This window comes from Coregonus clupeaformis, chromosome 7 (assembly GCF_020615455.1).
Source record: "Coregonus clupeaformis isolate EN_2021a chromosome 7, ASM2061545v1, whole genome shotgun sequence".
NCBI lineage: Eukaryota > Metazoa > Chordata > Actinopteri > Salmoniformes > Salmonidae > Coregonus > Coregonus clupeaformis.
This window is the reverse complement of record NC_059198.1, coordinates 54,300,370-54,312,545: the sequence shown is the minus strand read 5'-3', so window position 1 is coordinate 54,312,545 and position 12,176 is coordinate 54,300,370. Positions and strand designations below refer to the sequence as shown.

General features: G+C 43.9%; 1 protein-coding gene across 1 annotated transcript in view; it reads left to right on the top strand.

Moving 5' to 3' along the window:
- Positions 1-11,287, top strand: part of vipr1b (vasoactive intestinal peptide receptor 1b) — a 295,279-nt gene extending 283,992 nt beyond the window's left edge. The window contains exon 12 of the mRNA XM_045221440.1: positions 11,048-11,287. Coding sequence (XP_045077375.1) covers positions 11,048-11,248 — 201 coding nt within the window. The 3' untranslated portion in view covers positions 11,249-11,287. The remainder of the gene's footprint in view (positions 1-11,047) is intronic.
- The last annotated feature ends 889 nt before the right edge of the window (positions 11,288-12,176 follow it).

Genomic DNA, 12,176 nt, shown 5'->3' with positions numbered 1-12,176 from the left:
GTTCACACACTCCTGTTATAAACACACTGCACCTGGTTAACACCCTGAGTTTACACACTCCTGTTATAAACACACTGCACCTGGTTAACACCCTGAGTTTACACACACTCCTGGTATAAACACACTGCACCTGGTTAACACCCTGAGTTTACACACTCCTGTTATAAACACACTGCACCTGGTTAACACCCTGAGTTTACACACTCCTGTTATAAACACACTGCACCTGGTTAACACCCTGAGATCACACACTCCTGTTATAAACACACTGCACCTGGTTAACACCCTGAGTTTACACACTCCTGTTATAAACACACTGCACCTGGTTAACACCCTGAGTTTACACACTCCTGTTATAAACACACTGCACCTGGTTAACACCCTGAGTTTACACACTCCTGTTATAAACACACTGCACCTGGTTAACACCCTGAGTTTACACACTCCTGTTATAAACACACTGCACCTGGTTAACACCCTGAGTTTACACACTCCTGTTATAAACACACTGCACCTGGTTAACACCCTGACGTTCACACACTGACTTTACATGAAGCTGGGTTAGGGTTAGGAGGGCAGTGTGTTAAAGGCCCAGTTTTTCAAAAGTGATCTATCTGGATCTCGCTTATCGTATAGGATTGAATGCATAGAAATAGAATGAATAGAACAGAAGTCCAAATTCAAGTCAAAGATTTGTCAGTTATATTCATTCTATTTCTACGCATTATTGTCCGGTCATGGGGTCGAGTGTGTCACGATCGTCGGGAACAGAGGACCAATGCGCAGCGTTATTTGCGAACATGCTTTTATTTATGATTACACAAACAAAATAACAAAATCGATACGTGACGTCCAAAGGTGCAAAACACAAACCTACACAGGAACAAGATCCCACAAATACTGTGGAAAAACAGACTGTTTAAATATGGTTCCCAATCAGAGACAACCAGCAACAGCTGACACTCGTTGCCTCTGATTGAGAACCACTCTGGCCAACATAGAAACACAATAACTAGAACACCCTAGAAACACAAAACTAGAACAACACAAAGAACACTCACACCCTGGCTCAACATACAAGCGTCCCCAGAGCCAGGGCGTGACAGAGTGCTGCAAGGAAAGACCTAGTTAAGCTGCAGCTGGCCCAGAACAGAGCGGCACGTCTTGCTCTTCATTGTAATCAGAGAGCTAATATATCTGTAAATACTATGCATGCCAGTCTCTATTGGCTAAGAGTTGAGAAGAGACTGACTGCATCACTTCTACTTTTGATAAGAAACATTAATATGTTAAATTCCAAATTGTTTGCATAGTCAACTTACACACAGCTCTGACACACACTGAGCCCACCAGACATGCCACCAGGGGTCTTTTCACAGTCCCCAAATCCAGAACAAATTCAAGAAAGTGTACAGTATTAAATAGAGCTATTTTAGCATGGAACTCCCTTCCATCTCATATTGCTTCTTGATCTGCGGTCTCTTCTGAGGCTACCTGAGGGAACAGAGTTATGTGCAGAGCCAATAGCCCAGTGCAGCGCTGGGACAGTTTCAATCACACAGAGAGAGACTGTACTGCCATGGCCAGGATCACTGTTCAGGTGCTTAAAGGGACAGTTTACCTCACTTTAACCCTTTACAGTTGTTGCAATTGGCCTACATGGATAGGGATAAATGGAAATGTCTTACTGAAGAAATATAAAAATAATATGCATAAACATGGTAGCAATTGAAAGGGAAAAGTTTGGAGTTAATAGGAAAATTATACGACCAAAGATGAGTACACAACCGTTCACCTGACACAAGACTGAATCCAAACAAAACTACAATACTGAAAGCGCGAACCACCGCACTTAACAATCGCAAGGTGACTGGGAATATGGTAGAATACGAACAGTGTAGTTATTCCCTCCGTAAGCAATCAAACAGGCAAAACATCAGTATAGAGACAAAGTGGAGACGCAATTCAACAGCTCAGACACGAGACATATGTGGCAGGGACTCCAGACAAACACAGATTACAAAGGGAAAACCAGTCACGTCTCGGACACCGACGTCTCGCTCCCGGACAAGCTAAACATCTTCGCCCGCGTTGAGGATAACACAGTGCCACCGACGCGGCCCGCTCCCAAGGACTGTGGGCTCTCGTTCTCCGTGGCCAACGTGAGCAAGACATTTAAGCGTGTTAACCCTCGCAAGGCTGCCGGTCCACATGGTATCCCTAACCTCGTCCTCAGAGCATGTGCAGACCAGCTGGCTGGAGTGTTTACGGACATATTCAATCTCTCCCTATCCCAGTCTGCTGTGCCCACTTGTTTCAATATGTCCAACATTGTTCCTGTACCCAAGAAAGTAAAGGTAACTGAACTAAATGACTATCACCCCGTAGCACTCACTTCTGTCATCATGAAGTGCTTTGAGAGGCTGGTTAAGGATCATATCACCTCTACCTTACCTGACACCCTAGACCCATTTCAATTTGCATACCGCCCCAATAGATCCACAGACGATGCCATCGCACTGCACACTGCCCTATCCCATCTGGACAAGAGGAATACCTACGTCAGAATGCTGTTCATTGACTATAGCGCAGCCTTCAACATCATAGTACCCACCAAGCTCATCATTAAGCTTGGGGCCCTGGGTCTGAATCCTGCCCTGTGCATCTGGGTCCTGAACGTCTGACATGCCGCCCCCAGGTGGTGAAGGTAGGAAACAACACCTCCACTTCGCTGATCATCAACACAGGGGCCCCACAAGGGTAGGTGCTCAGCCCCCTCCTGTACTCCCTGTTCACCCATGACTGCGTGGACATGCACACCTCCAACTCAATCATCAAGTTTGCAGACGACACAACAGTAGCAGGCCTGATTACCAACAATGATGAGACAGCCTACAGGGAGGAGGTGAGGGCCCTGGCGGAGTGGTGCCAGGAAAATAACCTCTCCCTCAACATCAACAAAACGAACGAGCTGATCGTAGACTTCAGGAAACTGCAGAGGGAGCACGCCCCCATCCACATCAACAGGGCCACTGTGGAGAGGGTGAAAAGCTTCAAGTTCCCCGGCGTGCACATAACTGACAATCTGAAATGGTCCACCCACACAGACAGTGTGGTGAAGAAGGCGCTCAGGAGGCTGAAGAAATTTGGCTTGGCCCCTAAGACCCTCACAAACTTTTACAGATGCACAATTGAGAGCATCCTATTGGGCTGTATCACCGCCTGGTACGGCAACTGCACCGCCCACAACCGCAGGACTCTCCAGAGGGTGGTGCAGTCTGCCCAACTCATCACCGGGGGCACACTGCCTGACCTCCAGGATGTCACAGGAAGGCCAAAAAGATAACCAAGGACAACTACCACCCGAGCCACTGCTTCCATCTCAAGGCCATCAGACTGTTAAATAGCCATCACTATCCGGCTACCACTCAGCACCTTAGAGGCTGCTGACCTATGTACATACAGTCGTGGTCAAAAGTTTTGAGAATGACACAAATACTAATTTTCACAAAGTCTGCTGCCTCAGTTTTGATGATGGCAATTTGCATATACTCCAGAATGTCATGAAGAGTGATCAGATGAATTGCAATTAATTGCAAAGTCCCTCTTTGCCATGAAAATGAACTCATGTCAGTGATTATCTCGTTAACACAGATGAGAGTGTTGACGAGGACAAGGCTGGAGATCACTCTGTCATGCTGATTGAGTTAGAATAACAGACTGGAAGCTTTAAAAGGAGGGTGGTGCTTGAAATCATTGTTCTTCCCCTGTTAACCATGGTTACCTGCAAAGAAACACGTGCCGTCATCATTGCTTTGCGCAAAAAGGGCTTCACAGGCAAGGATATTGCTGCTACTAAGATTGCACCTAAATCAACCATTTATCGGATCATCAATAACTTCAAGGAGAGAGGTTCAATTGTTGTGAAGAAGGCGTCAGGGCGCCCAAAAAAGTCCAGCAAGCGCCAGGACCGTCTCCTAAAGTTGATTCAGCTGCGGGATTGGGGCACCACCAGTGCAGAGCTTGCTCAGGAATGGCAGCAGGCAGGTGTGAGTGCATCTGCACGCACAGTGAGGCAAAGACTTTTGGAGGATGGCCTGGTGTCAAGAAGGGCAGCAAAGAAGCCACTTCTCTCCAGGAAAAACATTAGGGACAGACTGATATTCTGCAAAAGGTACAGGGATTGGACTGCTGAGGACTGGGGTAAAGTCATTTTCTTTGATGAATCCCCTTTCCGATTGTTTGGGGCATCCGGAAAACACCTTGTCCAGAGAAGACAAGGTGAGCGCTACCATCAGTCCTGTGTCATGCCAACAGTAAAGCATCCTGAGACCATTCATGTGTGGGGTTGCTTCTCAGCCAAGGGAGTGGGCTCACTCACAATTTTGCCTAAGAACACAGCCATGAATAAAGAATGGTACCAACACATCCGCCGAGAGCAACTTCTCCCAACCATCCAAGAACAGTTTGGTGACGACCAATGCCTTTTCCAGCATGATGGAGCACCTTGCCATAAGGCAAAAGTGATAACTAAGTGGCTCGGGGAACAAAACATCAACATTTTGGGTCCATGGCCAGGAAACTCGCCAGACCTTAATCCCATTGAGAACTTGTGGTCGATCCTCAAGAGGCGGGTGGACAAACAAAAACCCACAAATTCTGACAAACTCCAAGCATTGATTATGCAAGAATGGGCTGACATCAGTCAGGATGTGGCCCAGAAGTTAATTGACAGCATGCCAGGGCGGATTGCAGAGGTCTTGAAAAAGAAGGGTCAACACTGCAAATATTGACTTTTTGCATAAACTTAATGTAATTGTCAATAAAAGACACTTATGGAATGCTTGTAATTATACTTCAGTATACCATAGTAACATCTGACAAAAATATCTCATAACACTGAAGCAGCGAACTTTGTGAAGACCAATACTTGTGTCATTCTCAAAACTTTTGACCACGACTGTAGACATGGAATCACTGGCCACTTTAATAATGGAACACTAGTCACTTTAATAATGGAACACTAGTCACTTTAATAATGGAACACTAGTCACTTTAATAATGGAACACTAGTCACTTTAATAATGGAACACTAGTCACTTTAATAATGGAACACTAGTCACTTTAATAATGGAACACTAGTCACTTTAATAATGGAACACTAGTCACTTTAATAATGGAACACTAGTCACTTTAATAATGGAACACTAGTCACTTTAATAATGGAACACTAGTCACTTTAATAATGGAACACTAGTCACTTTAATAATGGAACACTAGTCACTTTAATAATGGAACACTAGTCACTTTAATAATGGAACACTAGTCACTTTAATAATGGAACACTAGTCACTTTAATAATGGAACACTAGTCACTTTAATAATGGAACACTAGTCACTTTAATAATGGAACACTAGTCACTTTAATAATGGAACACTAGTCACTCTAATAATGGAACACTAGTCACTTTAATAATGGAACACTAGTCACTTTAATAATGGAACACTAGTCACTTTAATAATGGAACACTAGTCACTTTAATAATGGAACACTAGTCACTTTAATAATGGAACACTAGTCACTTTAATAATGGAACACTAGTCACTTTAATAATGGAACACTAGTCACTTTAATAATGGAACACTAGTCACTTTAATAATGGAACACTAGTCACTTTAATAATGGAACACTAGTCACTTTAATAATGGAACACTAGTCACTTTAATAATGGAACACTAGTCACTTTAATAATGGAACACTAGTCACTTTAATAATGGAACACTAGTCACTTTAATAATGGAACACTAGTCACTTTAATAATGGAACACTAGTCACTTTAATAATGGAACACTAGTCACTTTAATAATGGAACACTAGTCACTTTAATAATGGAACACTAGTCACTTTAATAATGGAACACTAGTCACTTTAATAATGGAACACTAGTCACTTTAATAATGGAACACTAGTCACTCTAATAATGGAACACTAGTCACTTTAATAATGGAACACTAGTCACTTTAATAATGGAACACTAGTCACTTTAATAATGGAACACTAGTCACTTTAATAATGGAACACTAGTCACTTTAATAATGGAACACTAGTCACTTTAATAATGGAACACTAGTCACTTTAATAATGGAACACTAGTCACTTTAATAATGGAACACTAGTCACTTTAATAATGGAACACTAGTCACTTTAATAATGGAACACTAGTCACTTTAATAATGGAACACTAGTCACTTTAATAATGGAACACTAGTCACTTTAATAATGGAACACTAGTCACTTTAATAATGGAACACTAGTCACTTTAATAATGGAACACTAGTCACTTTAATAATGGAACACTAGTCACTTTAATAATGGAACACTAGTCACTTTAATAATGGAACACTAGTCACTTTAATAATGGAACACTAGTCACTCTAATAATGGAACACTAGTCACTTTAATAATGGAACACTAGTCACTCTAATAATGGAACACTAGTCACTTTAATAATGGAACACTAGTCACTTTAATAATGGAACACTAGTCACTTTAATAATGGAACACTAGTCACTTTAATAATGGAACACTAGTCACTTTAATAATGGAACACTAGTCACTTTAATAATGGAACACTAGTCACTTTAATAATGGAACACTAGTCACTTTAATAATGGAACACTAGTCACTTTAATAATGGAACACTAGTCACTTTAATAATGGAACACTAGTCACTTTAATAATGGAACACTAGTCACTTTAATAATGGAACACTAGTCACTTTAATAATGGAACACTAGTCACTTTAATAATGGAACACTAGTCACTTTAATAATGGAACACTAGTCACTTTAATAATGGAACACTAGTCACTTTAATAATGGAACACTAGTCACTTTAATAATGGAACACTAGTCACTTTAATAATGGAACACTAGTCACTTTAATAATGGAACACTAGTCACTTTAATAATGGAACACTAGTCACTTTAATAATGGAACACTAGTCACTTTAATAATGGAACACTAGTCACTTTAATAATGGAACACTAGTCACTTTAATAATGGAACACTAGTCACTTTAATAATGGAACACTAGTCACTTTAATAATGGAACACTAGTCACTTTAATAATGGAACACTAGTCACTTTAATAATGGAACACTAGTCACTTTAATGTTAACCTATTGCTTTCCTCATCTCCTATGTATATACTGTATTCTATTCTACTGTATTTTAGTCAATGCCACTCTGACATTGCTCGTCCTAATATTTTATATATTTCTTAATTCCATTCTTTTAGATTGTGTATTGTTGTGAATTGTTAGATATTACTGCGCTGATGGAGCTAGGAACACAAGCATTTCGCTACACCCACAATAACATCTGCTAAATATGTATGTGACCAATAAAATTTGATTTGACATCACTGTTGATTTGATGGGCATTTTACATGTACTGTTTTTTTGCCTGGTTTGTTGATAATGAAATCTGAAAATACTTTGGATACATTCAGTAACAGAAGACTCTTCCTGGAAAATGTGGAGTAGGTGCAATATAAGACCCCAAAATGCCAAGGGTTTTGAGAGGACTAACTGGTGTCTCCAAGTGGCCACACACCTCTCCAAAGTGTGCACAGTTCCTAAGCAATTTCAATACACTTTTATAACTAGAAGAGTCTTCAACTATAAAGTACTTTTTTGCACTCCCCTGTTGAGGAACTAAAGCAAACACACTTGTAGTTTCGTTTGGAACAAAAACCTTAATCCGCGTTGTCACAATTACTGTTGTTTACGCAATCCAAAAGCGGTCCATTATTAAGCGCAATCTGGGTCAGGTGGGCATTATTTGAAAGCTTGTTCTAATTTAATTCAGACAGATTGTAATTTTCATAGAAAGGATTCATGAGGAGCCGCCTTCAGGGGTCCATAAAGTTGTACCCATTCCAAAATGGACCTGGGGCTTTCCCATCCGGACCCGATATACATAAATTATTTAACAAAATATATATGACCAGTTCCGAATAGATCCGAGGACAACTAGACCCATTTTGTGTATACCTGATCGGATCAAGACCCGGTCCGATCCGATCTGAGTGAGGGACGCAGCATAAAAGTAAAACTTTAAGCTACTTTATTAACTGGAGCTGATAAAGTGCGAGGGAGAGGAGGTAGAGAGGTGATGGGCAGGGCTGTGTGTAGGCTGCTGTGAGGAGGGAGAGAGAGAGGTGATGGGCAGGGCTGTGTGTAGGCTGCTGTGAGGAGGGAGAGAGAGAGGTGATGGGCAGGGCTGTGTGTAGGCTGCTGTGAGTGACACGAACAGGGAGGAGGGAGGGAGAGATGAGAGACAGCAACCAACCAAGCCGACTCGCGCTTTAGCAGACTAGCCATAGCTAGGTTATTGATACAATTTCTTTCTCAATTCAAGGGCCTTTATTGGTATGTCCACATTGCCAAAGCAAGTTAAATGGATAAACAAAAGTGAAATCAACAAAGTGAACAAATAAATAACAAGTTCCAAAAGAATAAAGACATTTCAAATGTCATATTATGTCTATATACAGTGTTGTAACAATGTGCAAATAGGTAAAGTAAAAAAAGGGAAAATAAATAAACGTAAATATGGGTTGTATTTACAATGGTGTTTGTTCTTCACTGGTTGCCCTTTTCTTGTGGCAACAGGTCACAAATATTGCTGCTGTGATGGCACACTGTGGTTTTTCATCCAGTAGATAAGGGAGTTTATCAAAATTAGATTTGTTTTCAAATTCTTTGTGGGTCTGTGTAATCTGAGGGAAATATGTACCTCTAATATGATCATACATTTGGCAGGAGGTTAGGAAGTGCAGCTCAGTTTCCACCTCATTTTGTGGGCAGTGTGCACATAGCCTGTCTTCTCTTGAGAGCCAGGTCTGCCTACGGTGGCCTTTCTCAATAGCAAGGCTATGCTCACTGAGTCTGTACATAGTCAAAGCTTTCCTTAAGTTTGGGTCAGTCACAGTGGTCAGGTATTCTGCCACTGTGTACTCTCTGTTTAGGGCCAAATAGCATTCTAGTTTGCTCTGTTTTTTTGTTAATTCTTTACAATGTGTCAAGTAATTCTCTTTTTGTTTTATCATGATTTGGTTGGGTCTAATTGTGAAGAACCAGCTTGCATAGGGGACTCTTCTCCAAGTTCATCTCGGCGATGTCATTTACAAAATAGCCTCCAACACTCTACTCAGCAAATTGGATGTAGTCTATCACAGTGCCATCCGTTTTGTCTCCAAAGCCCCATACACTACCCACCACTGTGACCTGTACGCTCTTGTTGGCTGGTCCTCACTACATGTTTGTCGTCAAACCCACTGGCTCCAGGCCATCTATAAATCACTGCTAGGCAAATCCCTGCCTTATCTTAGCTCATTGGTCACCATAGCAAGACCCACCCATTGTATGCGCTCCAGCAGGTATATCTCACTGGTCATCCCCAAAGCCAACACCTCCTTTGGCCGCCATTCCTTCCAGTTCTCTGCCGCCAATGACTGGAACGAATTGCAAAAATCTCTGAAGCTGGAGACTCTTATCTCCCTCACTAACTTTAAGCATCAGTTGTCAGAGCACCTTACCGATCACTGCACCTGTACACAGCCAATCTGAAATTAGCCCACCCAACTACCTCATCCCCATATTGTTATTTATTTTGCTAATTTGCACCCCATTATCTCTATTTGCACATCATCTCTTGCACATCCATCATTCCAGTGTTAATACTCAATTGTAATTATTTTGCACTGTGGCCTATTTATTGCCTTACCTCCATAACTTGCTACATTTGCACACACTGTATATATATATTTTCTGTTGTATTTTTGACTTTATGTTTTGTTTACCCCATATGTAACTCTGTGTTGTTGTTTTTATCGCACTGCTTTGCTTTATCTTGGCCAGGTCGCAGTTGTAAATGAAAACTTGTTCTCAACTGGCTTACCTGGTTAAATAAAGGTTAAATAAATAAATAAAAATTTAAACATAGACTATCACCAGATTTACAGGAGTTTCATTTCTGGTGTGGATCATCTATTTAAACAAACCCAAAACTGGTGTGAGTTACAAATACTGCAACTAACCACGATCTCTCTCCCCCTGCCCCCCTCCTCTCTCCCCCTGCCCCTCCTCCTCCTCTCCCTCCGCCCCTCCTCCTCTCTCCCCCTGCCCCTCCTCCTCCTCTCTCCCCCTGCCCCTCCTCCTCCTCTCTCCCCCTGCCCCTCCTCCTCCTCCTCTCCCTCCGCCCCTCCTCCTCCTCTCCCCCTGCCCCCTCCTCTCTCCCCCCTAATCCCCCCTCCTCTCTCCCCCCTAACCCCCTCCTCTCTCCCCCTGCCCCCTCCTCCTCCTCCTCTCTCCCCCTGCCCCCTCCTCTCTCCCCCCTAACCCCCCTCCTCTCTCCCCCTGCCCCTCCTCCTCCTCTCCCTCCTCCCGCCCCTCCTCCTCCCACCTCCTCTCCCTCCTCCTCCTCTCCCTCTGCCCCTCCTCCTCTCTCCCCCTGCCCCACCTCCTCCCTCCCCCTGCCCCACCTCCTCCCTCCCCCTGCCCCCACCTCCTCCTTTCCCTGTCCCTCCTCCTCCGCCCCCTCATCTCTCCCCCTGCCCCCACCTCCTCCTTTCCCTGTCCCTCCTCCTCCGCCCCTCATCTCTCCCCCCTGCCCCCACCTCCTCCTTTCCCTGTCCCTCCTCCTCCGCCCCTCATCTCTCCCCCTGCCCCTCCTCCACCTCTCCCCCCTCCTCCACCTCTCCCCCTCCTCTTCTCCCCCTGCCCCTCCCCCTGCCCCCTCCTCTCTCCCCCCCCCTCCTCTCTCCCCCCTGCCCCCCTCCTCTCTCCCCCTGCCCCTCCTCCTCCTCCTCCTCCCACTTTCCCTCCTCCTCCTCCCCCCTGTCCCTCCTTCCCCTGCCCCTCCTCCTCTCTCCCCTGCCCCTCCTCCACCACCTCTGCCCCTCCTCCACCTCTCCTCCTCTCTCCTCCCCCTCCTCTCCTCCTCCCCTTCCCCCACGCCTCTCCTTTCGTCCTATCCCAGGTGCAGTCTGAGATGAAGAGGAAGTGGAGGCGGTGGCATCTCCAACACCACATGGGTTCTGACACCACTAAGTACCAGCACACTTCCATGGGGAACAGTAATGGCACCAACTTCTCCACTCAGATCTCAATGTTGAGCAGCTGCAGCCCCAAGACACGCCATGCATCCTCATCCTGCCAGGACGACTCCACCATGATCTGAGAGAGAGAGCGAGAGAGAGAGAGAGAGAGCGAGCGAGAGAGCGAGCGAGAGAGCGAGAGAGCGAGCGAGAGAGCGAGAGCGAGAGCGAGAGAGAGAGAGAGAGAAACACACACACACATACAGAGATATATACACACAGATATACACAAACACACAGAGAGATGCGCGCGCACGCACGCACACGCACACACACACAAAGAGATATATAATAATAATAATAATATGCCATTTAGCAGACGCTTTTATCCAAAGCGACTTACAGTCATGCGTGCATACATTTTTGTGTATGGGTGGTCCCGGGGATCGAACCCACTACCTTGGCGTTACAAGCGCCGTGCTCTACCAGCTGAGCTACAGAGGACCACATATATATATATATATATATACACACACACACACACACACACACACACACACACACACACACACACACACACACACACACACACACACACACACACACACACACACACACACACACACACACACACACACACACACACACACACACACACACACACACACACACACACACACAAAGAGATATATATATATATACACACACAGATACACACGCACACACACACACACATACAGAGATACACATACACTACCGGTCCAACAGTTACTCATTCAATGGTTTTTCTTTATTTTTTACTATTTTCTACATTGTAGAATAATAGTGAAGACATCAAAACTATGAAATAACACATATGGAATCATATAGTAACAAAAACATTTTCAACAAATCTAAATATATTTTATATTTGAGATTATTCAAATAGCCACCCTTTGCCTTGATGACAGCTTTGCACACTCTTGGCATTCTCTTAACCAGCTTCACCTGGAATGCTTTTCCAACAGTCTTGAAAGAGTTCCCACATATGCTGAGCACTTGTTGGCTGCTTTTCCTTCACTCTGCGGTCCG